Consider the following 25,365-nt stretch of genomic DNA (forward strand, 5'->3'; position numbering starts at 1 on the left):
AGGTCCAAGAGCGAACCAAGAATGCCTCCTTGCGGCACATTCAAGGTTTGAGTATTCGTTTCCTTGATGAAGGCGAAAGTAGCATTCGCTCAGATACGCCTTTAGGACGGCGCAAAAATCATTTGGAAGGCAGATATTGAGTTTGTTATGGTATTTAAACCGACATGCCAAACCTTGTCGAAAGCTTGTGCGTCGTCCAGGAATGCTGCTGAACACACGTTATTCTGTTCAAAAGAGTTTTCGGATTCAACTGTGAGTCCAACACCTGATCGATGGTTGAGTGCTTACTGCGAAAGCCAAATTGATGCGAAGGTAACAAGGTTTTAGAGTCGATAAATGGCGTCAATCGATTGAGGATGAGCTTTTCAAATAGCTTACCAATTTGAGGCAGAATGGTTGGAATGAGAAAAAAAGATGTAAATCTTATCCAACTTTTGGAATCATTATCAACTTCTGCAACTTTCCACAGAGTACAGGGAGCATAGTGCAGATAAATTGAATGATTAAACAATTTGACTAATTTAATCAAACTTATATAGGGTAACTTTTTTAACACCCCAGCAGTAACTAAATCGAATCCGGGCGCTTTTTTATCTCTTAATATAGTTGTTGTATTCCCCTTTTGAGTTCTATTATGGTAATGAATGAGATAGGGGTGTTTTCGTTCACAGTAAGAGTATACAAATTGTCACATCGATTTTCGTTGGGTTGGAAGGTTTTTGTTAACACTTTAACATTTAACCATATACAGTGACTCACAGCTTATTTGATGCAGGTAATACTTTTTTAGAAAAAATAAAATGACTCGATGTTTATTGAATTTAATTAATAAAATGTAAACGACTTGTAATGAGATATGTATGTATTGTTTACCACTGCAGAAAGAACGATAACAAAAACAAAGCTTGCTGAAAAAATATAGAAACAAATAGTTTTCTCATCAAAATAGGCTCACAGCTTAAATGATGCAGTGTATTTTATATTTTCTCTGAGAATGCAATAACGGTGAAATTTATTTTTTTCTGTTTAACTTAGCGTTTTAAGTCATTCTCAAAAAAATTTTATAAAGAAAAGTTGAAAAAATCTAAATTTTTTTAAATGGGGAAGACAAACCTCACTTGAAAAATGGGAAGACGTTATTCGTCATTATAAAGAAGGCAAAAGCCAACGAAAAATTGCAGAAATTGTTGCTATTAGTTCCTCAACTATCCAGCACATTATAGAAAGGTTTCGTCACGAAAACAGGATAGAAGATAAGGGCAGATCTGCGCCAAATAAAATATTTAATGATGCAGATAAGAGGTGAATTGTTCGCAAAGTTAAAGAAAACCCCGATTTAAGCTTGGCCGCACCCTTGGATGTGCTTGGGCGAAGGTCCAGCTCCCCATCCGCCACTGACGAAAATTTCGCCGGGTAGACAGCTGTGCTGGACTTTTTGTCGAGGCGCCGATAGGGGCGTGGCTCAGCAGAACCTTTTCCTGCCACATTAATTGGCGCCAAGACCGCGCTCGTACCTTGGAGAGTCGTGCCTCGGCCATAGGCAGCAGCTGCAGGGCAGGGAGGTGTACTGCTTTCAGCCACCGTCCTTCTCCGCTTACCTCGAGAGCGAGCCAGCTTGGGAGCGCCCGCGCCCACCGAAGATTCGGTAGCTACCGTGGGTGTCACTTCCGCTGACAGGGGTCTTTTGGAAGACACAGACGCAGAAGGGCTGGCAGAGCCACATGAGGATTTCTCCCGCATAAGTCTTGCCCGCCGCTTTCTTCTCTCCCTTCTTGCCACGCTCTTCGATTTCCCGGCTTCTTTGGGAGGTCGTGCAGCCACCGAAGAGACCTCACAACTCAGGCACTCCGAAACAGAGAAGCGTTTTTCAGACTCTGGAGAAGAGGAGATTGCGATAGCCTGGGGCCTCCAGAATCCATGCCCCTGCCGCCGAAGCGGATGGATTGCCACTTGTGTGGATTCCACCTGGAGTAATATTCTTTGTGTTGTCCATTACCAAGGATTATTCGGGCTACTCCCTAGCCAGTTTGGTTCGCGGGTGGCACCCCGATTCTATGCCATCTTTGAGTCATCACACGAGTGTTGAACCCACCACATCAGGGAAGGCCAATCGTGTGATGTCAGGGCTTCCCTATCCACCAGCCACGACGCGCCCGATGGGAGATCAGGCGACTCTTTCTATCTTTACATTCTTGCGAAATGAAACAAAATGTAGATTGTTTTCTATTTTTATGCATGTATTTTTATTCTCACAATTGCTCTGTGTAAAAGTTAGAAACCTTAGATGGACGTGGAAAACACACTTGATAAAATGTTTGCACACAAAATTTCCAAGAAATATTTTAGAACTATGGAAGACTAAAGTTCATAGTTTTTTTTTAACTTTTTACAATTTTAAAGCTATGGACGCACAAAATTTATAAAATGTTTACAATTTTTTTCTACGATTTATACAATCGAAATAATTTTGCACAATCGGCTTAAAATCACAACATTCTTTCTTAGACACAATTGCTACGAATTTATTATAACTGATAAAATTTTCTAAAAAAAAATATGCTTCGGTTCTTGGTAGAAGACAAACGGATTAGTTCCAAGCATAAATAAAAAATGCCTCAAAAATACACTCGTCAAATTTAAATGAATACACACACCTGCATGTGTAATAGTGAAAATGATTGTGAAATTAAATTAAAATATTTATTTATTTGCTATGCACTTGAAGAGGCACCAGAGCATTAAGCCAGACACTGCGATCACCGCATCCCACCTCACCACGCCCATGTTGGCGATACTTTGCCAAAATTGAATTCATCTGGATGTCCCTGATGTTGCACATCCGCCACGTGATCTAGAACTATAGACCACTTAAATGGACCACTGGAGGCCTTTCGCATTGCATTTGCTTGAATATCATTGCGCACCGATCGATGTTCAGTTATCCGCTCCAGTTCGGCAAGCTGCGACGCATCATCAATGCTTACACTCAAGCGTCCATCCATCAAATTGGAAGCAATATCCGTTGATTCACTTGCGACACTCGCAATCGCTTCACGCGGTTGCACGTGCTGTAGCCGTATAAAAATGGGCCCAGCAAAGGCATGATAGTCGCTAATGCCTATTTGCGCATTGTAGGAGAACAATTTGATGTCAATGTTGCCATATGCAACCGACTCTTCGCCTAGCAGATCGCCTCGGAAACCGTGTTTTCGCATAAATTGATCGACTGCCTCGAGATTAGTTAGTTCTTCGTCAAGCGCTGCCTTCATGTCGAGATAGGCATTTTCAGGGGATACGCCGCTAGCTTGCAACATCTCATCGAAGTAGGGCACCCCATTGGCAATCCACGTTGAGTTTGCGCCCGTTAAAAACTTCTCAGAGACATCTTTCAGATGCATGCGACCCGGCAGTTGTTCGACAATCCATACCAATCCTTTGTTGCGGTTATGACGTTCATTTATGGCTGCCTCATCTGCGGCATTCAACGGCAATGCGGCATCGTCATGTTTTTCATCTTCGGCTAGCGTCATGTATAAATTGTCTTGGGGGCGCAGTTTGTTCAAGTCGACCGTTATCCACTGTTTGCAGCCAGTGAAGGGGTGACGCGACATTGCCTTTGCCCAAGTGCGACGATTCTGCGCTATACGATTCGCGGCCATGACACGCGCAGCCAACGGCAACGCTTGTGTAACGTTCACTGTCTTCCACAAATCGAGATTCTCATTCTTTATGCCTACACCGCCGACAATGGATTGCACCTGACGACCCTTCACGATGTAGAAGTCATCGGTGGAGCCGAGTATGCCTGGATAGCCGGTAAATGTTATATCTACGCCGGGCACTGTATTCGAGCGTTGATTCGGTGAGAAGTGATAATGAAATTTATAACGCTTTTGGATGCGCAACATAGAAGCGTAGCTGCCGGCAGTGCTGTGACCAAAAAGTAACCGCCATGTGGGTGCGTCGGCGGTTTGAAAGATTTTCGTCAGCATTGTGGCGCTCGGTAAAAAGAAATTCTTTGGTCCTGTTTCAGCTTCTTTAGCTGATGCTTCAGCTGTAGCAACGTCTTCGGTCTCCGTGTCGGCTGTTTCATTACTTTTCATCCATACAAAGTTCTCAAAATAGATTTTGAGATCCTGAATGTCAGCGGCGGCATTCAAAAGTAGAAAATCGGAAAATGGTATTTCCTCTTCGAGATCTGAACGTGCACGAGATGCGCCGCGTATATACCCCGTTTCTAGGCCCTCCAATTGACTGAAGTAGAGGCTGATCTGATGCCAGTAGTGGTCGTGCTCACCGCGTTGTACAGCTGTCTCTTTGATGCGTATGTAATTCTCGTCCAGGAGATCGCGCAGCCAAGAGCAAAAGGTTTGGGAATCTTCATCACGTTCGCAGGAGGATTCAATGGTGCTGAAGAGTGAAATAAAAATAGGTGTTTAAAAAATTTTCAAATAATAAAATGTTTGTAATTTTATGCATAGGACTTTCCAATAGGGGCTGGTGGAAATGGAATAAAAAAAACTATGTGTAAGGTATTAACAAAATTCTTTGTTTATTAAGAAAGATCCATTTATGCATGCCATTTGGCAGTGAATATGGCATCGTTGAAGTGTGCGTCACAACTTCGTAGAGCGTCATGGAACCGCAAGGTCTAGGTTATGCTGCCTTTGAGGACAACATCCGATTGCGGTTTATTGGAGTAGAACTACGAGTTTAGAAAACCTCACAAGAAAAATCGATCAAAGTGGCCAATACAGGCCATCTTCACGAGATTTAGCGATAACCAAATCTTCTCAACTAACTCAAATCTTTTATGCTCTAACTTGCCATGGCGATTTGTTTTCAGTGCGTAAATAATAAAAACAGTTTCGACAGACATTTCCAAAACAATCCGTCTCTATCGGAAAACCCTACATCCAATGTTACTTACTTCTTCCATTGATTATAGATATTGTTCCATGTCAGCGAGCCCTCAAGTATTCCAGCACCGAAAGCCTGTACCCAGTCCGGGTAAGTACGTTGAGTTTCCACCTCGATTTGCGCCCAACTGTAAATGAAAAAGCAACGAATATTAAAAGCTGTGGCAAAGTAACTAAAAACTGAAAGGGCCCCAATCACTTGGGACGAGACTAAATAACTGGTATTACCCATATCTGATATCCTAAAAATTCTACTATAGAAAAATTCTACTCTAGAGCAGATCAAATCTAACGCATTTTATATTCACTTCTGTTACTAATCTATGAACAATTTGATAAGCAACGAGGATAAGCAATGGAGGATAAGTGACTGGAATAGTACGAAAATTCCTTTTCCTAAATATTCAAGATCTCTTCAAAGTACCTGAAGTAAGCTGAGCGGTACTAAGTTACTTCATCCAAAAAATGTGCACTGTCCCAATCACGCGGTCTATAAGAGATGCAGATGGCAATGGAACTGAAACCAGAAATACAAACAATGGGCATTTTCTCTTATAAAACTCGGCTCTATAAAAGCACAAAATATTAAATAGAGGCTCAAGAATACTGAAATATCTGAAAGAAGTGGCGAATCCGACCAATAGGACATCATCAAAATCCCTTGAGTTGAGATACTGTCTAACTTAAGTGGAAATACTGCCTTTTTTATAGCATCTACCACAGATTCAGTAAGAGTTTCAAGACAGTAATAATACCTAGACCTAACTTCATCTAAAACATTTAGAGTATCACTTGATTTTGCCCATTAACTAAGATGCTTTCGGCTTATACCACCTCAAAATGGCAAATAGTTCCTTTTCTGAAGAGTTTATAATAGATAAATAATAGTTTTATAATTAGAGCTTACACCCTTTTTGGGTGTTCGAGCGAGCTCTTCAGCCTATTTGTAGTGCTGTTCCACAAATGGAGAAACCTACAGTTTTCAGCCGACTTGGAACGGCAAATATTTTTTATGATGAGCTTTTTCATGGCAGAAATACACGCGGAGGCTTGCCATTGTCTGCCGAGGGGCGACCCCGTTTTGAAAAAACTTTTCGTATTATTTGATGTTTCATGCACCATCCCATTCGGCTACGGCGACCGGTGAGGAATACGTGTATGCATAGCAGAAATACATTTTACGTGACGAGGGCTTACCGCTGTTAGATTTGATTTTTAATGTCAGCAGTGACAATTGAACTCAGTATCGACTGACTGAAGGTCATATACAAACCCACTAAGCCAAGGTAGATGGGTAGGCGAAATGGTTGAAGTGCCAGTCTGGCACTCCTCAAGTAGCGCCGCTTTGATAGCATTATGAGACCTCCAACATGCAGATATCTACAGCCAGCCACAGCTGTTGATACGATGGAGAAGATTGATGAGATTTAGGTTGGTGCACTGCTCCAGACTGTGGAAGAAAGGAGCGCCCAGTGACCTTAGTCGTCTATCTGCCAAACCCGGACATTTACAGAGAAAACAGTCTCTTTCTCTGAAAGGTCCCCACAGCTTCTGCAGTGGGGGTTAAATGGTAATCCTAGATTTTCCGCGTATGTGCCGATCGTCCAGTGACCGGTAAACACAGCTACGAGTTTGGAAATTGAATGGCGAGGAGTCCAAAGGACTTTCTGTTTCCTTCGTATATCGTATTAGGGCCAAAGGGTTTTCGAAATAGCACATGAAGAAATGGAGCTCTATCTTTTCTGTGCTTTCCTGAGAAATAATTTGTGCAGTTCCCCTTTAACAACTGTCAGGGGGATGCCGATGACCGGGTAGGAGGTCTCTGTGGCGTATTCAGTCCCCTTCCTGGCAAGCTCATCAGACATGTTCCTATGTCCTGGAACCCATATCAGACAAATGTTAGATTTGATTTCCTCCTTACAGGAGTTTACTAATTTCATTCTGCATCATGGCGTCGTCAGAGTCTTAATCGCGGCTTGACTAACGAAGAAAATGTTAATACATATCTCCCTCGCTGCCGCGTTCCCTAAACATTTTGCATGCCTGCAGGATCGCAAAGACTTCAGCTTGAAAAGCACTAGCAGTATTCGGCGGTTGAAAGGAAATAGATAAATTGACTGATTTAGAGAAAACCCCCGATTCTATCTTGGAACCGTCAATGAAGACAGAGGTGCAAGCTTTAGTGCAGATTTTCCCTCTAAGCTAAAAAGGCCGAAAATATAGTTTGCCAATATTTAGGGCTACTCGTTTACTAATCTTCGGCATTCATTTCCACAGTTGCTATAGAATCTGAAGTTCTTAATTTTGAATTTAAGAAACACATTTCACTTACCCATTTTCATAGATGGAATCCTTGTAGCAAACTCTAGCAGCACCCTTTGGAATGTTAAGTAGATCATTTTGCTGTTTCCAGTATTCAATGTGAAATCCAGTCTGTTTCGACCAAAATGCCGTAGCACAGTATGTGCCATTATATTTCGGACGTTCCATATAGCTAATGAAGAAAGCTCCTATCACAAGTAAACCAGCACCGATAAGGATGTAAGTCCCTATTCGTGTTTTTTGCCAAGATGCACCAACAACTTTGAGCATTGTTCCGGCCGTTTTGAAGTTTAATTGATACAAAATCTAGAAAAAACTGTACAGCGCGCGGAACGCTGTGCTCTCAAGCTGGTTTGGTATGCACGCTATATGCGACGATATGTGACGATATGTTAAGATATGAGCCTCTTTTTTCAATACAGATTATGTAGAATTAGGTTTCAGATTTCACAAGCAATTGACTGGTTACAAGGCAATATGATGTGCAAGATTTACACTAGGGTATAATTGAGGTCGGCGCGTGCAGCGTACGAATGTTCAAGACTGCGGCTGTGTGCGTCGATAGTGCTGACGATGGCTGCTCCCAGCGTGGTGAGAGCGTTGGCACTTGCGTATTGGAGGGCACTGAGGTATAGGATGTCTGTGGCCACTTTGACTGGCGAAACGAACGTATTGCTCATCGGAGGAAACGTTTATATCGCTAGCTGGTTTGTGTACGATGTGAAACGATGTATTCAGTGGTGAGGTTTTCGATTATTTTAGGCTGCTTAGATTGCTTTTACTTTGGTATGTTTTTTAAATGCAAATAATTGGTGATGTATTCATTTAGCAATGAAGCTGGTGTTAGGAGAACTTTGAAAATGAGCTGATCTTGTTTTGTACATAAATAGCAGATAACCAAAAATATTGCTATTTTTTCTAATATTTATTTTAAAAGAGGCCGGAGTTAGTTGAATTGAGTGTTTGGTCAAAAAAGTCCCTGAAATGAAAGAAAACGAAAATAAATAAAAATTTGTTAGAATTAATTAAATTAGTTAAAACTATAGAAGTAGGTATATAATATAATTGAGACATAAATAGACAATAATCGGAATCAGTTCCACAGAAATCATGAATTGGATCAGCGATTATGTATGCAATCTACATGAAAAGCGATGGTCCGGATGGTCCGATCTAGAACGCCGCAGAAGTGCAAAGTGTTTTGTGACAAGTCCGAACGGAAAACTGTAAAACTTTCTACTAAAACTTGGAAGGAAAGACGTTCGGTTGTTGGTCGGCATTATTACAGGACACAATCCATGGGGTCAGCATATGACCACCTTTGGAATCATTGAGGCCCCAATGTGCCTGTCCTTTTTGGAGGAGGCGGATAGCACTGAGCACGTTCTCTGTGAGTGCCCTGTCTTTGCTAGAGCAAGACTACGAGTTTTGGGTTCCAAAGCCGTGGGAATGAGTAAAATTCGTTCTGTGGAACTGAAGGATATTTACAGATTTACCAAAGAATCTGGAAAATTCTCACAGGACTAACTACCTCTGTCCCTGTCTCTATTCTTTTCTATCTCTTTCTCTAATAGTTTTCTCCTTCTCTTCTTGACTATCTACCCTCTTTCCAGAGCTCTAAATGCAATGGGCTTTTTATGCTGACTGTTTTAGGAGCCACCAAATCACTTGGTGCTCCTTGGATCGACCAATTCAAATTTCAATTTCGATACATAAATTATATTTTATGATGCCTAAAAATATGTATCTACTTTTACTCAGCGAGGCAAAGTACATAAATTGAACACTTTGAAGTGTTTCTCGAATTCTGGATTTTTTGAATTATGACGTTTTTCCACCACCAAACGAGCGATATGTTAGTTTGGTATTCTTAACAGCATCCATTTCACCTGAAAGCGCTATATTTTAAAAATTTCGATTTTAATTGTTTTTTCCGTTATTAGTTTCCTTTAGGGCCGATTAGTCGGTTGCGGGGTTTACCAAATGACTACCCAGGCAAAATTAGCACGTGAAGACGCCACCGCACTTACACTTCTCATAGAAAAACCTCCAAATCTATTATAGTAAAGGGTGGTTAAATTTCAAGGGCCGGTGTTGATTTTGAATAAAATACAATTTTTTTAGGAAATTATTGTCATTTCTCTTTATTGTGATAATATTGGTATGGCTCAATTACGTATGGAACAAAATATCGGCCAAATGGCCCCCGCGGCATCGACGGCACACCTCCAAAGACCACCAAATGCAAATAGGTCCTTATCTGAATATAATACAGTGCACTCGCGATAACTCGAACTAATTAAAACAGGCGCTGTTCGATTTATCGAATTTGTTCAACTTATCAATTGAGTGTGCTATGTTAAAAAAACAGTCATTGATATCGATTTTTCGATCGATTGTTGAAAATGGAAGCCAGTAGAAAATTTCTGGAGTATAGTTTCGTTATACGAATTACATTTTGGTCCATTGGCTGGATCAATGGTGTCACATTCGGCGGCATAAACATAGTTAAAATTAAACCATCCTCGGACTTTAATTCGATTCCGTTGGGATGTGATGGGGCATTATCAATTAGAAGAAGAGCCTTCTCAGGTAGTCCCCCATCTTTCAAATATTTTCTTACCTAAATATTAAAGTCATTTAACTTGGTTAAAAAAATTGTTTTAATGAATCTGGATTTTACCTGCGGCGCGAATTATGAAACCAGTCTTTGAAAATCGCCGAAGTCATCCAGGCTGATTTGGAATTTTTGTACTCCACCGGACAGTTAAAATTTTTGAAAACACGAGGATTTCTTGCTTTGTCAATAACGAGAAGTTTAAGCTTATGGTTGCCGGTAGCGTTAGTGCAAGCCATAAATTGCCTTATCTTTCTTTTTTATAAGACTTATGGTGGACTTGGCTACCCCATATTCCTTCGCTAGAGAAGTAACACTACGTCCACGTTTAATTTTGTTAAGGACTTCAGCCCTCTCTTTTAATGTTAAACACTTCAACCTTTTACGATCCATTACTCACGTGCACTGATACACTACAAATGACAAATTTAAAGCAATTTGGTCAATGCAAGATGTTGTTCCCAGAAAACTAACGGGATATTAACGCCGAAATATTCATATGGACAATACACTAGTATACATATAATTTATATACATATACTATTACATATGTATGTATGTACAAAATGTACATGTTTGAAAAGAATGTACACACATAATTTAAATTTGTTTTTTTGTTCGAGTTATAGCGTTTTTTTATTGTTCGAGTTACAAAGAAGTCAATAGGGGGAAAAATGTGTTCGAGTTAGCACGTCGTTCGACTTAGCGGCTATGCGAGTTACCGCGAGTACACTGTATAATACAGTCTGTGTCAGAAGAAAAGAACCGGTTTTCTCTTGTAACTTCGAGATATATTTCCTTCTCTTTTTTGCTGCATAATAGTCCCACTCAAGGGCAAAGACGCCAGTGCTAAATCAGGTTAGTGTCGTTCGAAACTTTTCCGTAAACGCAACCAAACAAAGATGAGTGCGAGGCGGTATTTTTATGCACTCATTCGAAAGGGCCGAAATTATCTTATCGCGGCGGCTGCAAAAGTGATTAAAAAATCGAAAAAGTTTGTTGTGATGTGGAATCAGCGGTATAAAGTGTACAAAAATGTTGATGTCTTTTCCGAGCGTGGCTTGAAGCGAGTGACGACAAAAAAGCAGGATAAATTGATCTTCCAACCCTTTAAGTGGGACCCTTCGTTGTGACTACGCCAAGCCCGATCAGTTCTTGCTAAAAAGGGAAAAGATGTGAGTATCAACACCATCGAACGTCGACTGAAGGGGGCGAACATATCTTGCCGTCCCACATCTTCTAAACCACTGCTCTCAGCAAAACACATTGACAAACAACAAAACAAGAAAATAGTGTCACAGTATTGGACTGGCCTTCCCAGTCCCTAGACGCCAACCACATTGAAAATGTGTGGGGCACTATGAAAACGCATCTTGCCGGAAGCGCAGTCTATGATTTAAAGCAGCTCGTGCATCAAGTTCGCAAAATCTAGTCGTACTTGTCGGCGAGCTACACAGAAAAGCTGGTACAAAGCATGAAAAAGAGTGAGACTACATGGTTTATTGAAGAATTGCGACTCGTAGTTTTGTACATATAATACTTTACATGACATTAAACATTTTAAATATACTTCATGAACAATCGCGGTTGCTTTTTTCTGACACAGACTGTAAATCCATCTCGAATCCTCTATGATATAACCCGTTAGATCAGTTTTCTTGTTATACCTCCTGAGCGTTGTTTGTTCGAAGAAGGGGCCGAACATTCGCAAAGGAAATGATGGATACTTTCTTTGCTATCATTCAGGCAGCTGCGACAGGTTATTTAATAGGAAAGTGATATTTCTGCAGGATGCTTTTTTTAGATGGGTTGGTGCGTGACCACTTTTCGCACAAGTTCGAAATACTGGGCACGAAACACCAATTGATATAAAAAGTTTTTTCTAATAGCGGTCGCACCTCGGCAGACAATGGCAAACTTTCGAGTGAATTTCTGCCATGAAAAAGCTTCCACTACTCTACTACTTAGTTTGTTGGCATTGCATTGCCGCCTTAAGTGAGACCACCAATCTAAAGGCCTGGTATGGGCACATTTCGTACAACTTTGTATAATTTTTAACCTGTCTAATAAAAATCTGTTAACTACAGGTTGCATATGTCTGGTTACCCGGAAATTATCACAACTTACGAAAAATTAGCAGCGTACTGAATTTAGACTTGTTGTGCAAAGTTATGCGAAGTTGTGCAAAGTATGCACAATCAGACCTTTAGACGGGATAATTTAATGTTGGCCTTTTATTGGCAGTATACAACTAAATCCAAAGTTTTAGTTTCTTTCCACAGTTTTTGCTGAGAATCCTCTTATAACTACAATACGGCAATGTAAAGTAAGCTTCCTCCTTGCATTTCTTTACGTTAATCTTCCAATATATTTAGTAGCAATAGTGGCTTTATCTCCTGCAAAAGTACTTTAAAGATAAAGGCATTACCTCGCCGCCTAAAGGAAAAAACTTAACTGGGGTTTGCTTCTATTAACAAGTAATACTCAAGGCGAATTGGGTACTGAAGGTGGCGCCATTAAAAAGCAGTTACTTTTTTCGCAATTTTGACAAGTCTGATGCCAGCTGCCTTCGCAATACAAAACAAAAAAAAGTCGGAGATATTACATGTTTGTGAAAATTGAGTGAATGACTCGGTAATATGCGATTTGTGAGATTAAAACTAAAAAAAAACTAATGCAAACGAAGTGCCGTGTGTTAAATTGGTAAAGCACAAATGAATATAACGCCTCCAGAAGCAAGAAAGTGTTTGTTGTACTTGGTTATTTCCATTGCTTTCGCCTACTCTTCCTCTTCACAAACTAATTAGTAACTCTCCTTCCTTTTGTTTGTTTATACATGGACTCTTACGACACCGCGAATTCGGAAGACGCAATCTGGTATTCTATCGTCTTTGGCTATGCCTTACTTTATTTTACAGCTCATTCACTTCTTGAAGCCAAAGGCTGAATGCTCCCTAGATCTCTCTCTCTCTCTCTATTTTTCTCTCTCTCGCGAATTTCACGAATAACTAGTAGAGAAGAACTCTCACTACCCCATCGGCGTTTGCGACTCCTCGTCGCCCCCTCATCTGTTGAGATAATCGCTTGTATGTAGACTACTCAATCACCAATCAATCAAATTGATCCACTTCATTAACAAGAAACCTACATAAACTTAAAAACCACCATAAGTAAATATACAATAATAAATATTTAACTTTAAATTTTCCCATTGCCAGTACAAGAAATTCTATAGAAATAACTTGGCTTTCAGCGAAATATTCTTGCACAAAAAAATCAAACAATAACACTTCAGCCTACACAAAACCGTCTGTTAGCGTTAATGTTTTCATTTCTAAAAACTAATTTCATATTTTATATGAATGGGGCCCATCTTTATAATGATGCTCACTTGTAAACGGATCTTATTGAAAATTGGAATTCAGTATTAAATCTTATCAAATATTATCATTTATATTTATTTATAAATACAGCCGTTGAAATATACTTAAGAACGAAGCGTTGGCCGCCATATATGGGCATCTTTCATCGACTACTGTGCCGTAACGGTACTTTTTCCGCTTGAATTTATGTACTTGCTGTGATCACATTCACTGAAATATGTACGTTCACTTATCTATTTCTCTTCAAGGGCATTGATTTTTTGCGTTTTGGTAGGAGGCACTGATATTTTTGTGAGAAATATGCTTAAGAACGATTCGGTGTACGTTCAAATTTTTTGAATTGTTTTACTTTATATTACAACTGGTAAGTAAGTAAAAAATAAAGTATCTGGAGTATTCCGGACTATTCTACGGTGCTATTTCAATACAATTAAACGTTTCGAAAACGATGGTTTATAATGCTTTGAAATATTTTGCTGAGTATAAAGTAGCAGAAAATGTTCCCAGAAAAAAACAAAGCACGAAAGACTACTAGCCATATAGGATAATCATTAGATTGTCAACACAGGATCCCAGGAAGAGTGCTGCTGACATCCATCGCGAAATTTTTGTTCACCTGGAAAAACCAATAACGAAAAGAACAGTTGTGCTTTGATTGGCAGAAGCAAGACTTCACAGTAGGCTGGTACGGAAGAAGCCATTGGAATTTGCTGTAGAGCACATATACTGAACTCAAAATCAGTGTCCCAGTATGGTCCAGGAAGTCGTCCACGTGTGGCGGCCAAAATTTACAGCATTCGACCCCAAGTTCGTCTCACCCAGTTCGTCTCTATGATTGGTGAGGAGGAGGCTAGACAATGGTGTGAGTTTACTTTTCCTGAGGTTACCCGGTGTCGGGTCAGTTCATCGTATTGAAGGTATTATGGTCGTGATCAAGTACGTTCAGTTACTTCAAAATGTAATTCTACATACTTTGAGCGGTAGAGATTTTACGGATGATTTGAAAATTTGAACAAAACAATCCGAAGCAGACTTCTCGTGTCGCAAAAAAGTTTGCGAAGATAATTTGATCAATGTTCTGGATTGGGCATCTTCGAGTGCCGACTTAAATCCAATAGAACATCTTTGGAACGACGTAGAAAATGCACTCAGTACGTAGAAAATCACAAATTTGGGTCAGTTGTTTGAAAAGGCCAAGGCAGCTTAGGGTTCATTCCTTTAACGTTGTAGAGGTTTAATAATGTCATTGCAAAGGGCTTGTGCAGCGGTAATAAAGCAAAAGGGATTTTCAACAAAATATTAATGTAGAATTTTTCCTTTCGCCCGCATTTTTATAATTTTATATAATTTTGCTTCGTTCTTAGGTATTTTTCTCGAAGGATTTTCGAAGTGTGTTCAATTTTTCCATGATAAAAAGACTGACGAAAAACATTTAAAATGTATAAAATAAAACCTAATCTGCAAAACATTTGAGTGATTTTATTGAAAAAGTCTCAAATGGAGAGAACTGGGTGTCGTTCTTAAGTTTTTTTCAACAGCTGTATATATGCAAATACGTATGTATAATGGGAAATTCCAATGATTGTGGCGTAGTACGATTTCGATCTCTACATGACCCGTGGGCTTTATTGTATTTATGAAAAAAAAAAATCAGTATTTATAAAATGCGAAAAGTTAATTGCTGAGATGTTTGAATGTAGTAAATAATTTTTAATGCATACTGGCAACAGTGCCCGGGCACGTCGTACATATAGACTGATATAAATAAATATGTATATATATATAAATATATATTATTAAGTATAGCCAGACGAATAAAACCGTGCCACATTTTCAGAGTCATTAACGAGGATCGGCCACACACTCAGCATACCTCCCTTTGTGGCATTTATATATGCCAATTTTATATATACAAATATAAACAATCAATATATCTAAAAGAAGCGTGACCGGCGAAAGTCAAACTTAGAATTTCGTTATATATTTGAAGCAGTGCAACGGTATACCGAAGTTAAAAACGTTGACGACTTTCCCGGACGAGGCCCAAAAAACAATATATGTATGTCTCCAAGGTAAGATCAGAAGATTATTAATTTATGTGTGCCAAATCCGAACTTATCGTTGAGTGGAGTTGAAGCAGTTTTAATCGAGAAAGGTATTAATGCATCCAAAGACTAGATTCAAGGACGTCTACGTACAAAAGGCCTATAATTCGGGAGAACATTGAAAAAACCGCAGCTCCCATTATCACACATTCAAATTGCACGGGCTAACGCAAGTCCAGAACAGAATTGGCCAAACGGAATAAAGGGATGAATCTTCCTTTTAGGTGAATAGTTGCATATGTCGGTCCTGGTGTACTGCTGATGATCAAAAACTTCAAAGAACTGCAAAATATCCAGTTAAGGTTCATGTGTGGGGCTGCTTCTCCAGAAAAGGATTCCGCCGTTTTTTTGTGTTTACCGCCAATTTGAAAGCAGTTTTGATCAACAAAATTTACCAAAAAGCTGCAAAGATCTTTGGAAGAAGAAGTCAACCTTGGATTTTACAAGAACACAACGATCGCAACCATCGAAGCCGAAGATGTGTAGAGTGGAAACAGCCAAAAGGGATTGAAATATTGGATTGGCTATCAAAGTCGCCTTATGCCAACCCTACTGAAAATGTTTGGACAGTAGTTAAGCAAAAACTCAAAGGAAAGGAAATATGGACGGACAAACAAAACAAAGCGAATTCGGCAGATTTGGACCCGATTATTTATTTTTTTATTTACGGTGACGGTAACGATGTCGAAAGCAGGAAATATACAATAATTAAAAAAAATTACTTTTTTGTAGCATAGCCAGTTGGAAAAATTAAAAAAAAAACACATCGGACACAAAAATAAAAGTATAAAAAAAATCCGATTTTCCTAATTTCAATTTTCTACCAAATACTTGAATATTCGTGATACTTTTTAGCAATATTTATTCAATTCTCGATACTATGATCCGGTAGCATTTTCAGGTAGTTAACACCACATAAACAAGAGTTTGAGGGTCGTGCTAGGGCAATCTTTTCAAATAGGCAGAATTGGATCGAGGGGAAAATCTGCACCGAAGCTTGCACCTCTGCCTTCACTGACGGTTCCAAGATGGAATCGGGAGTCGGAGCAGGGGATTTCTCTAAATCAGCCAATTTATCTATTTCCTGTAAACCGCCGAATACTGCAAATGTTTTTCAAGCAGAAGTCTTTGCGATCCTACAGGCATGCAAAATGTTTAGGGAATCGCGGGAGCGAGGGAGATATTAACATTTTCTCCGATAGTAAAGCCCCGATTAAGGCTCTGACGACGCCATGGTGCAGAACGAAATTAGTAAACTCCTGTAAGGAGGAGATCAAATCTCTCGGGTGTGCAAGTAACATTTCTCTGATCTGGGTTTCAGGACATAGAAACAAAGAGGGAAATGAATTTGCTGATGAGCTTGCCAGGAAGGGGACTGAATTGGCATCAGAGACATCCTACCCGACCATCCTGGACGGAGGGAAATTGCACAAATTATTTCTCAGAAAAGCACAGAAAATATTGAGCTCTATTTCTTCATGTGCTATTTCGAAAACCCTTTGGCCCCAATACGATATACGAAGGACTTAGAAAGTCCTTTGGACTCCTCGCCATTTAATTTCCAAACTCGTAGCTGTGTTTACCGGTCACTGGACGATCGGCACATACGCGGAAAATCTAGGGTTACCATTTAACCCCCATTGCAGAAGTTGTGGGGACCTTTCAGAGAAAGAGAATGTAGAGCATTTTCTCTGTAGATGTCCGGGTCTGGCAGCTAGATGATTCAGATCACTGGGTGCTCCTTTCTTCGACAGCCTGGGGCAGTGCGCCAAGCTAAATCCCATCAATTTTCTCCATTGTATCAACAGCTCTGGCTGGCTGTAGATATCTGCTTGCTGTAGGTCTCATAATGGTATCAAATCGGCGCTTTAAGGTACTTGACCACCTTATAAGTTTCAAAAAATTAAATTTTTTTTTTTTACATTTTTTCAATCCTTATACTTTTAAAAATCATCACCTGAAACTGTTTTTTTAAATTCGAATTCTAACAAAGTGAAATCAGTGAAAATGTGCAGGCGCATCCTGCACTCATTACTTGCTGACTCAGCTGAAAGAAAATAGCAAGTTTTAACTTTAAACGCGTTTTTCCAGAAATTACTTTTTTTCGAATGGCGGACACTTTATCTCCGAAACTGCTTAGCCGATTTTAATGATTTTGGTCTTGTTTTATTTGTTAAGATGTTTTGTATGCCAATTTACCACATTTTGCAAAAAAAAAGTTAATAAAGTATTGCTTTTTAAGCATAACATTGTGAAAAACAGGGGTGTTTTCTTAACTTTTTTTCAAACATCCGCCATTTTTTTATTATTTTTTTTTTTGTCAGTTTGTGGTAAATTCTCACGCAAGGAACCTTCCTTTTGAAAATTTTGTTTCTCTCTTTTGTTTTAGAATTACCATTTCTAAGATTAACTGTCCGCCGCAAGACATGATTTTCTTCAGGCCTCGACTTTGGCGCCTCCTGGATATATGTTAAAAAAAGAAATTTTAATAAATCAATTTTTTTTTGTATTATATAAGCTCTAAATAAAAATTTAAAAAAAAATTTATTTTAATAATATATATTATACAGAACATGAAAAAAAAATTATTGAATATGTTGTACTTTTTAGCTTTCCAAGGTGGTCAAGTACCTTAATGCCAGACTAGCACTCCAATCATTTCACCTACCTGCTATGATCCGATACCAGAAACAAGTAAAAGTATCGATACGAGGGTGGTATCGAAAGATCAACGCAATCATAGGTATAGTACAAATGAGGTTTTGTGAACATTCAATGAGAAATGAGGAAGAATCAAAACTGATTTGCTCTGATGTTAAAATTTCTTTCACACTCGCCTAAAAGGGTCATAAACAATAAAAGCTATGCACCCAACCTCTACAAATTAACATTTTTGTTCAGATTTTGCCTTACTTTGCACACCGCACTTTCGAAATTGTTTATCCACTCACACATAAGTACGAGGCGCCGCAAAGCACGCCGGGTATCGTCTAGTTACTAGTACATAAAAATGATTACTTTTTTGTGGCCTAAATATTAAAAAAAAATTCTTTATTTATTTAAAGTCAATAAATTTAATTTATAGCCGTAAATAGGATATATAGCGAAATATTTATAAACCAAAATTTGAAAACACTAATGCAAAGTGGATTATAAACACAAGGCGATGTTGTGGCACCATAAGAGCAGTGATCAGAATGATTTTGCAAAAATGCTGGAATTTTTTTAAATAAAAAAGCTGAACTTCACAAAACAATGATTTCTTTTTTTTAATCATGAAGGCTAGCAGTAATTAAAATAAATTGTTTTTTTTTAACACAAATTTACACCACAATATAAAAAAAAAAACAAAAACAAATAATTAGTAAACATAAAATTCCTCAGGAATTTTAAGTAAACCAATCGATATCAGGGGGCGTGTAGAGGAGTTTTCCTACTACCGACGCCAAATGTTAATTACTTTGCATATGTATACAATCCTACAGTAGGTGGCCAAATTATTATACCCATTTGAAAAACAACTTTGATGCTTTCTTAAGCTTTTAATCTACTACTTGATCCGTATAGGTTTTTTAGCTTGGGAACAAAAACGTGAAACATGATTTTTTATAGATATAATTTTATATTTATGAAAAATATTATATAATATACATAGCCGAGTTCATCCTCCAACTTGAGGTGTGCGTCTCGATGATGTTTCACAAATGGAGAGAGCTACAGTTTCAAGCAGACTCCGAATGACCGATATTTTTATGAGAAGCTTTTTGCATGGCAAAAATACACTCGGAGGTTTACTAACCGATGGCCGAGGCGCAACCGCTGGTAGAAAAAACTGTTTCTATTATCTGATGCTTCATGCCCGAAGATTCCAGTCCGGGCACTACCAAATGGTAGTCACGCACTTGAAAAACATAATTACAGGGTCCGGCACTCCAAAATTTGGTTTGTGAAATTACTTTTATTCAATTCAAAGTAAAAAATGTGTGAAAATAATACAAAATCAAGAATCAGTTTACATTTGCTCGATATGACCACCGTTTGCCTTGACAATGGCTTTGAGATGGTCAAGAAACGAATCGCAAGCTGCCCGAATGTGACTTGCTGTATTTTGGCCCACTCGGGGATAATGGCTGTTTTCAGCGTCTCGAGATTGGTGAATCTTTTAGTTCGGATCTCGCTCTCCAAAATGGCCCAAAGAGAATAATCCATCGGATTCGCGTCTGGTGAATTTGAGAGCCATTGTGTGAACCTAATGAAGTTCGGAACGTTGTTTTTTAGCCATTCTTGGTTCACTCGAGCTTTGTGAGACGGTTCCGAGTCCTGTTGAAAAGTCCATGGTCTGCCACTGAAATGTTTGTCTGTCCACGGCTTCAAAGCAACCTCCAGGATACTTTCCCGATAATATTTCGCATTTACTTGACGCCAGGCTCGACAAAAACGATTAGAGAACGCCCATCTGCGGTTACAAATTGTCCAATTTGAAAATTTTTTTCGCCAGAAAACACAAAGTTCGGAAATTCACCGCTTTCGGCCAAGCGAAGCAACTCCCTCGCTTTCTCAAGTCTGATTTGTTGCTGCTTTGGTGTGAGATCATGGACCTTTGGGATCTTGTATGGCTTGACTTTGAGATCATTTTTCAGTATGCTACGGTCAGATTTTTTCAGTTCTTTCGTCATTTGATTGGCACTTCGTCGGGGATTTCGCTCAAGTCGCTTCTTCACTTTTTGAACCATTTCACGTGACATTGCAGTCTTTTGATGACCACCTCCATGTCGTTTCGCGATGCTACCAGTATCATTGTAACGAGTAATGGTGCGATAAACAAAAACTTGATTTACTTTAAGGGGCTCGAGCTCACGCACAATCGCTGGTTATGATTTTCCAGCCACATACAAGGCAGTCACACTATTAAGTTTGAAATCCATTACTGATTTTCTTTTTTCGCGTTTACTCTCTGAAAAATGCTTCCGCGCGTTTGTAAACAATACTCTGGACTGTCATTTAGCCAACTAACAGACAGCTGATGCCCGTGGATGAGCTGCGCGAGCGGTCTGAAGTTGGTTGCACTTCAAGTGCCGGACCCGGTAATTCAATATTTAGTGAATTCTTTATTTCCTGCTTTACAGGTGTTCGGTGCCACATAATGCCATAATGTTGGCTACATTTTTTTGTTGTAATTAATAAACTTTTTTATTATTTAGTATTTGTTTTTCTTTAATTGGGTTTAGGTTAAGCCAACTTTACTAGTCTTTTCTTACTTCATGATTTGCTTTGCAACCATTCAGGTGCCCTAAGGAAACTATCACTTCTAGAAACCGTTTGCTAGAAATGCAGAGTCGCATCCGGCTCATATTGGTCCCAGGACACAGAGGTATAACTGGGAACGATGTAACGGATGCAGTGGGTAAAGAAGCTATAGTCTCGTGATTAGTAGGATGCGAGCCCTTCACTTCTATGGGACAACACGACATCAAGGAGAAGCATAAAAGTGAAAAGCTAAGGTTAAGAGACGTGAGCTTGCACCAAATTAAGAACAAAGTGAGAGTGCTCACGGGCATTTTCACAGATCACTGCAGATTATGTAGCCTTGTGCACGAGATTGGGATATGGTAGGTGCACTGATTCTTGTGGTTTCTGCGACCTATCCCCGGACCCTCCAGAACCCCTTTTTCGCGAATGTGATACTACGAGTATATGAGGACTAAAGGAATTGAATTTGGATGAGGTATTGTGATGAGTAGAGACCACAAAAGACCAGGAAGTCGAGGTGGGAGCCTCAGTTCATTCATTCATTCATTTATTCATTCATATAAACCGTTGGGATTTTCAAAACTCATAAGCATTGATCTTTACGCAAGTATTGTTTTATTTCTGAGGTTTGTTTTTAGCAAGAAATTACTGAAGTATTTCCATGACTAAAATTAACCATCGTTTGAGGTTAGGATGACAAAAAAATAAAACCAAAAAAATGACATGAAACGATAAAAAACATGAAACGCTAATTATTAACAATTAAAATTAAACAAAAAATAAAATTCACTTCAAACCAAGAAGTTTTACAATAAATATATGAGTAAAGCACTTTTCACCATATTCGTTTCATACTCGCCATACACAGAAAGGAAAAGACATACAAGATTGCCACCTCTTACAGTGCGAAAATGGCCAAATTATTAGTGTTACCACCTTAGGATTTGTTCGAAATCGAAAAATAGAACCGGAAAATGGGTTGAGGCTAATATTTTGAAAATTAAAAAACAAAAACATGAATTAAGAGTACCATAATTTGGCCACCCATTGTACCGTTAAAATAAACATAGTATGGGAGTTTACTTATAATTATGCACACATACATATGCATAAATAGAAAGTTAATATGAAGAGCAGCTCCAAGCATGTAGTCTCAATAAGCGCGTGCGTTTATTTTCAATAATTACCCACTACGTACAAAAAAATATCTAAGTTTTTTTTTTGTTTTGAAAAGCTATTTGAATTTTTTTGCGTTCGCTACTAATTGTTTAATTGTTTATACAAAGAAATATTTTAATGCAGTAATTACATGCTTTTAAAAATTATTTCTTTTTTGTCTTAGCTCCGGTAGAATGTGGTTCCAGTGGCTTTTCGCTGTTCGCCCATTCATTGACGCCACATGACTTTGAAATGCTTTAAGCATTCGTAGGAATGCTGCTAAATATACATTTTTTAATAAGTACTGAAAGCGAACAATCAATTACTGTAGCTGCTCAAAGGTTCTTTAATTATAGAACTTTAATTACATATTTTTATTGTCCTTCCGTTGATGGCGTACGGCTGTAAAATTTCCATCAGCTGCTCATTGAAGTGCATTCCCGTGTATTTTTCTGTGTATTTCTTCATAAGCAGATATTGGCGTAGAAAGGAAAAATTTCCAAAATCTTTTGATAAACGTAAATAAATTCTTATTACCTACGTCCTTATATAAAAAATTGATGTGCTGAAGACAGAAATTACTTTGGAATATGAACGGAATGGTGATAGAAAAGTTTTTTTTTTCTAATAGCGACCCATCTGCCATTCAGAGGCGGTATGAAACTTACAGTCCGTCAATTTGCCAAATAATATCAGAACACAGACCACAAATTGGAGGAGGAGCTCAGCCAAACACCTAACTAAGGATGGAATGTAACCTTCAACAAGGCGCGCCCAGCCTTTCTGTATACTCCTCTTTAAGGCAATTACTTGTAAGAACTTCGAAGGCAATAGGGTACACATGTCCCATGCATTCCATTCCATGTCCTATTTCAGTCATATGTGTTGAGATTTCGTAAGCCATGTTTTGGTTACAACTTTGGCTAGCTTGACTAATGGTAAATTCTTTAATCAACAGTGTGCAAGTGGCATCCACAGCACCTATGATGGCTGAGCTGTACTTCCTGAAAACGATACAGTGTCCGTCAGGCTTGCCGGTCATCTGTGTAAGTGGCTAGGCTACAATGTTAGTGTTGTTGGCGTATGCCGCTGATATAGACATCATTGGCCTTACCAACCGTCCAGTTAGCTCTGCCTTCTCCAAACTGGATAAAGAGGCAAAGCGAATGGGTTTGGTGGTGAACGAGGACAAAACGAAGTACCTCCTGTCTTCAAACAAACATAACTGAAGACAGTTATGATTTCGAAGCTGTAAAAGACTTCGCTTATTTAGAAACCAACATTAACACCTATAACAATGTCAGCCTGGAAATCCAATGTAGAATCTCTCTTGCCAACAAGTGCTACTTTGGACTAAGTAGGCAACTGAGTAGTAAAATCCTCCCGCGACGAGCAAAACAAACACTCTACAAGGCTCTCCTCACGCCCGTCCTAACGTATGGCGCAGAAGCGTGGGCGTTGACAACATCCGATGAGGCGGCGCATGGAGTGTTTGAGAGAAAGATTCTGCGTAAGATTTTTTGACCTTTGCACGTTGGCAACGGCGAATATCGCAGGCGGTGGAACGATGAACTGTATCAGCTTTACGACAGCATAGACATAACGCAGCGAATAAACATCCAGCGGCTAAGTTGGCTGAGTCATGTCGTTCGAATGGGTACAAACGCTCCGATTCTGGAAGTATGCGATGCGGTACCAGCTGCTATTAGCAGAGGAAGAGGTTAGCACTGGAAAGAAACGACTGGCCCGCTTAATTAAACTCGACCAAAATCGCGTAAGCGGTTATAGTTCCAATTAAGAAGAAGAAACGTCCCAGCACATTTCCATGCTTAGAATTTTCATGTTAAAATCGTGGTGAACCAGCAACTTATTTTTCGCCAAATGCGGCCGTGTCTACTGGAATTTTTTGTGGTACCGCTCCAATAACCATTTTTTTAATCCATAAGCGGCGTCATGCTCGCATCCCAAAACATCGTCGCCATGACCTTTCCGGCCGATGGAACTGTCTTCGCCTTCTTTGGAGCAGAATCACCGGGAGAAATCCATTGTTTTGATTGTTACTTAGTTTTTGATTTGTAATGATGAATCCAGGTTTCATCAACGGTGACAACTCGACGCAAGAATTCATTCGGATCTCGCTTAATTGCTCCAAACACTGCTTCGAAGTTAACAGCCGCATCCGCTTGTTGTTGCTTGTTAGCAATCACGGCATCCATCGGACCGACAATTTGCCACTCCGGTCGACACACCTATGGCCTCTGTTACTTCGCGCACTTTCGTTCGTCGATCAACGAGATTCATGCCATTGACTTTTTGAATGATTTCTTCGATAACCACGTGTGCCGGGCGTCCTGGTCGCTCTTTATCAAAAGCAGATGTTTGCTTAGATTTAAACTCGTTGAACCAATAACTAACTGTGGTCATAGATGACGAAGCGTCTCCGTAGAGAGCATCCAACTTTGCTTTTATCTCCACGCATTTTTTCCCATACAAAAACAAAAAGCGAATTACCGAACGATACTGCTCTTTTTCCATCTTAGCGAAAATCACGAAACACGTCTTACTCGAAAAGCTGCCAAATCCAAACTAACCTACCAATCAGTCTGAAATTTGTTTTGTCGTCGTTTGGTAGATGGCAGCTCACACCACTGCTCTCAGGAACGCCCTCTGCCTTCAAACACGGGTACTTATTGAGCCGCCTTCATACATACAGTGGCTCAAAATAATAAATGTGGTATTTTGTCATTAAAATTATGGAATATTCGTGTCTTTAATTTCGAGTTCGTGCCTTCAAATTGTGGAATTCACCGAAAACTCGTTTCTCATAAGTTTATTTTTGTCCTAACTCGATATCATCAAAATGTCTCCTCGCGGTAAGCAGATGTTGGTTGAGCAGAGAGCGAGAGAGAGATCATAATTCGGTTGTGAAAAGCGTTCGATATATTAATAAGATTGAGCAATAACAATTGTTTTCAATATCATCACACGGTATAAAAATACAACAAGCCTTGGCTGCTGGTACTCTCTTCCTTATGACAAATAATTTAATTATTTTTATAAGTAACCCGGGATATCGCTAAATTTTTGCCGAGTCGAATGGATTTTATTATTTATTACAAAAAAGTTAAGAAAATCCCCCATACAAGTGCTTCAAAATTAGCAACTAAAGCAGAGACAAAAATAGACAACTCTGTAACAGAAGGAAATTTGCTTAGAAAACATGGTCACTACGGGCGATTCAGCGAAAGAAATTTGCCAAAAAATGATTTAACAAAGATTTTACATTATGAGAATCACTAAATCCATCGTAGTACAATTTTCATACATTCTATGAAAAAGCTATCACTAAGTTCGAATGGCTACCATTGTAAATTCGAAACTCGTAGAGTAGTAGCGCTGAACTCGTTCTTAGCGGCATTTCGTAGATTTTTTTAAGAATTTTATTTTAGCAAATTTATAAAAATTTGGCAAATACATAAAACAAGAGTTTTTAAATTTAATAAAAATATATTTTGAATTTGTTTGAAAAAAATTGTGCTAAAATTTTGCTTATATGAGATTATAAAACAATTTTAGCACCAAAACCAGTCATCACCTTCATTGACGACGAC

At 39.1% G+C, this 25,365-nt stretch overlaps 1 protein-coding gene across 3 annotated transcripts in view; it reads right to left on the reverse strand.

The window, feature by feature from the left end:
* Positions 1 to 2,216: 2,216 nt before the first annotated feature.
* The window catches only part of LOC128859645 (putative phospholipase B-like lamina ancestor), a 75,866-nt gene continuing 52,717 nt past the window's right edge, over positions 2,217 to 25,365 (reverse strand). For all 3 annotated transcript variants that reach the window (XM_054096615.1, XM_054096613.1, XM_054096614.1), the window contains exons 3-5: positions 7,252 to 8,220; positions 4,931 to 5,047; positions 2,217 to 4,410 (exon numbers count right to left, since the gene is read on the reverse strand). In XM_054096615.1, coding sequence (XP_053952590.1) covers positions 2,772 to 4,410; positions 4,931 to 5,047; positions 7,252 to 7,511 — 2,016 coding nt within the window. In that variant the 5' untranslated portion in view covers positions 7,512 to 8,220 and the 3' untranslated portion in view covers positions 2,217 to 2,771. The remainder of the gene's footprint in view (positions 4,411 to 4,930; positions 5,048 to 7,251; positions 8,221 to 25,365) is intronic.

This window comes from Anastrepha ludens, chromosome 4 (genome assembly GCF_028408465.1).
Source record: "Anastrepha ludens isolate Willacy chromosome 4, idAnaLude1.1, whole genome shotgun sequence".
Classification (NCBI taxonomy): Eukaryota; Metazoa; Arthropoda; class Insecta; order Diptera; family Tephritidae; genus Anastrepha; species Anastrepha ludens.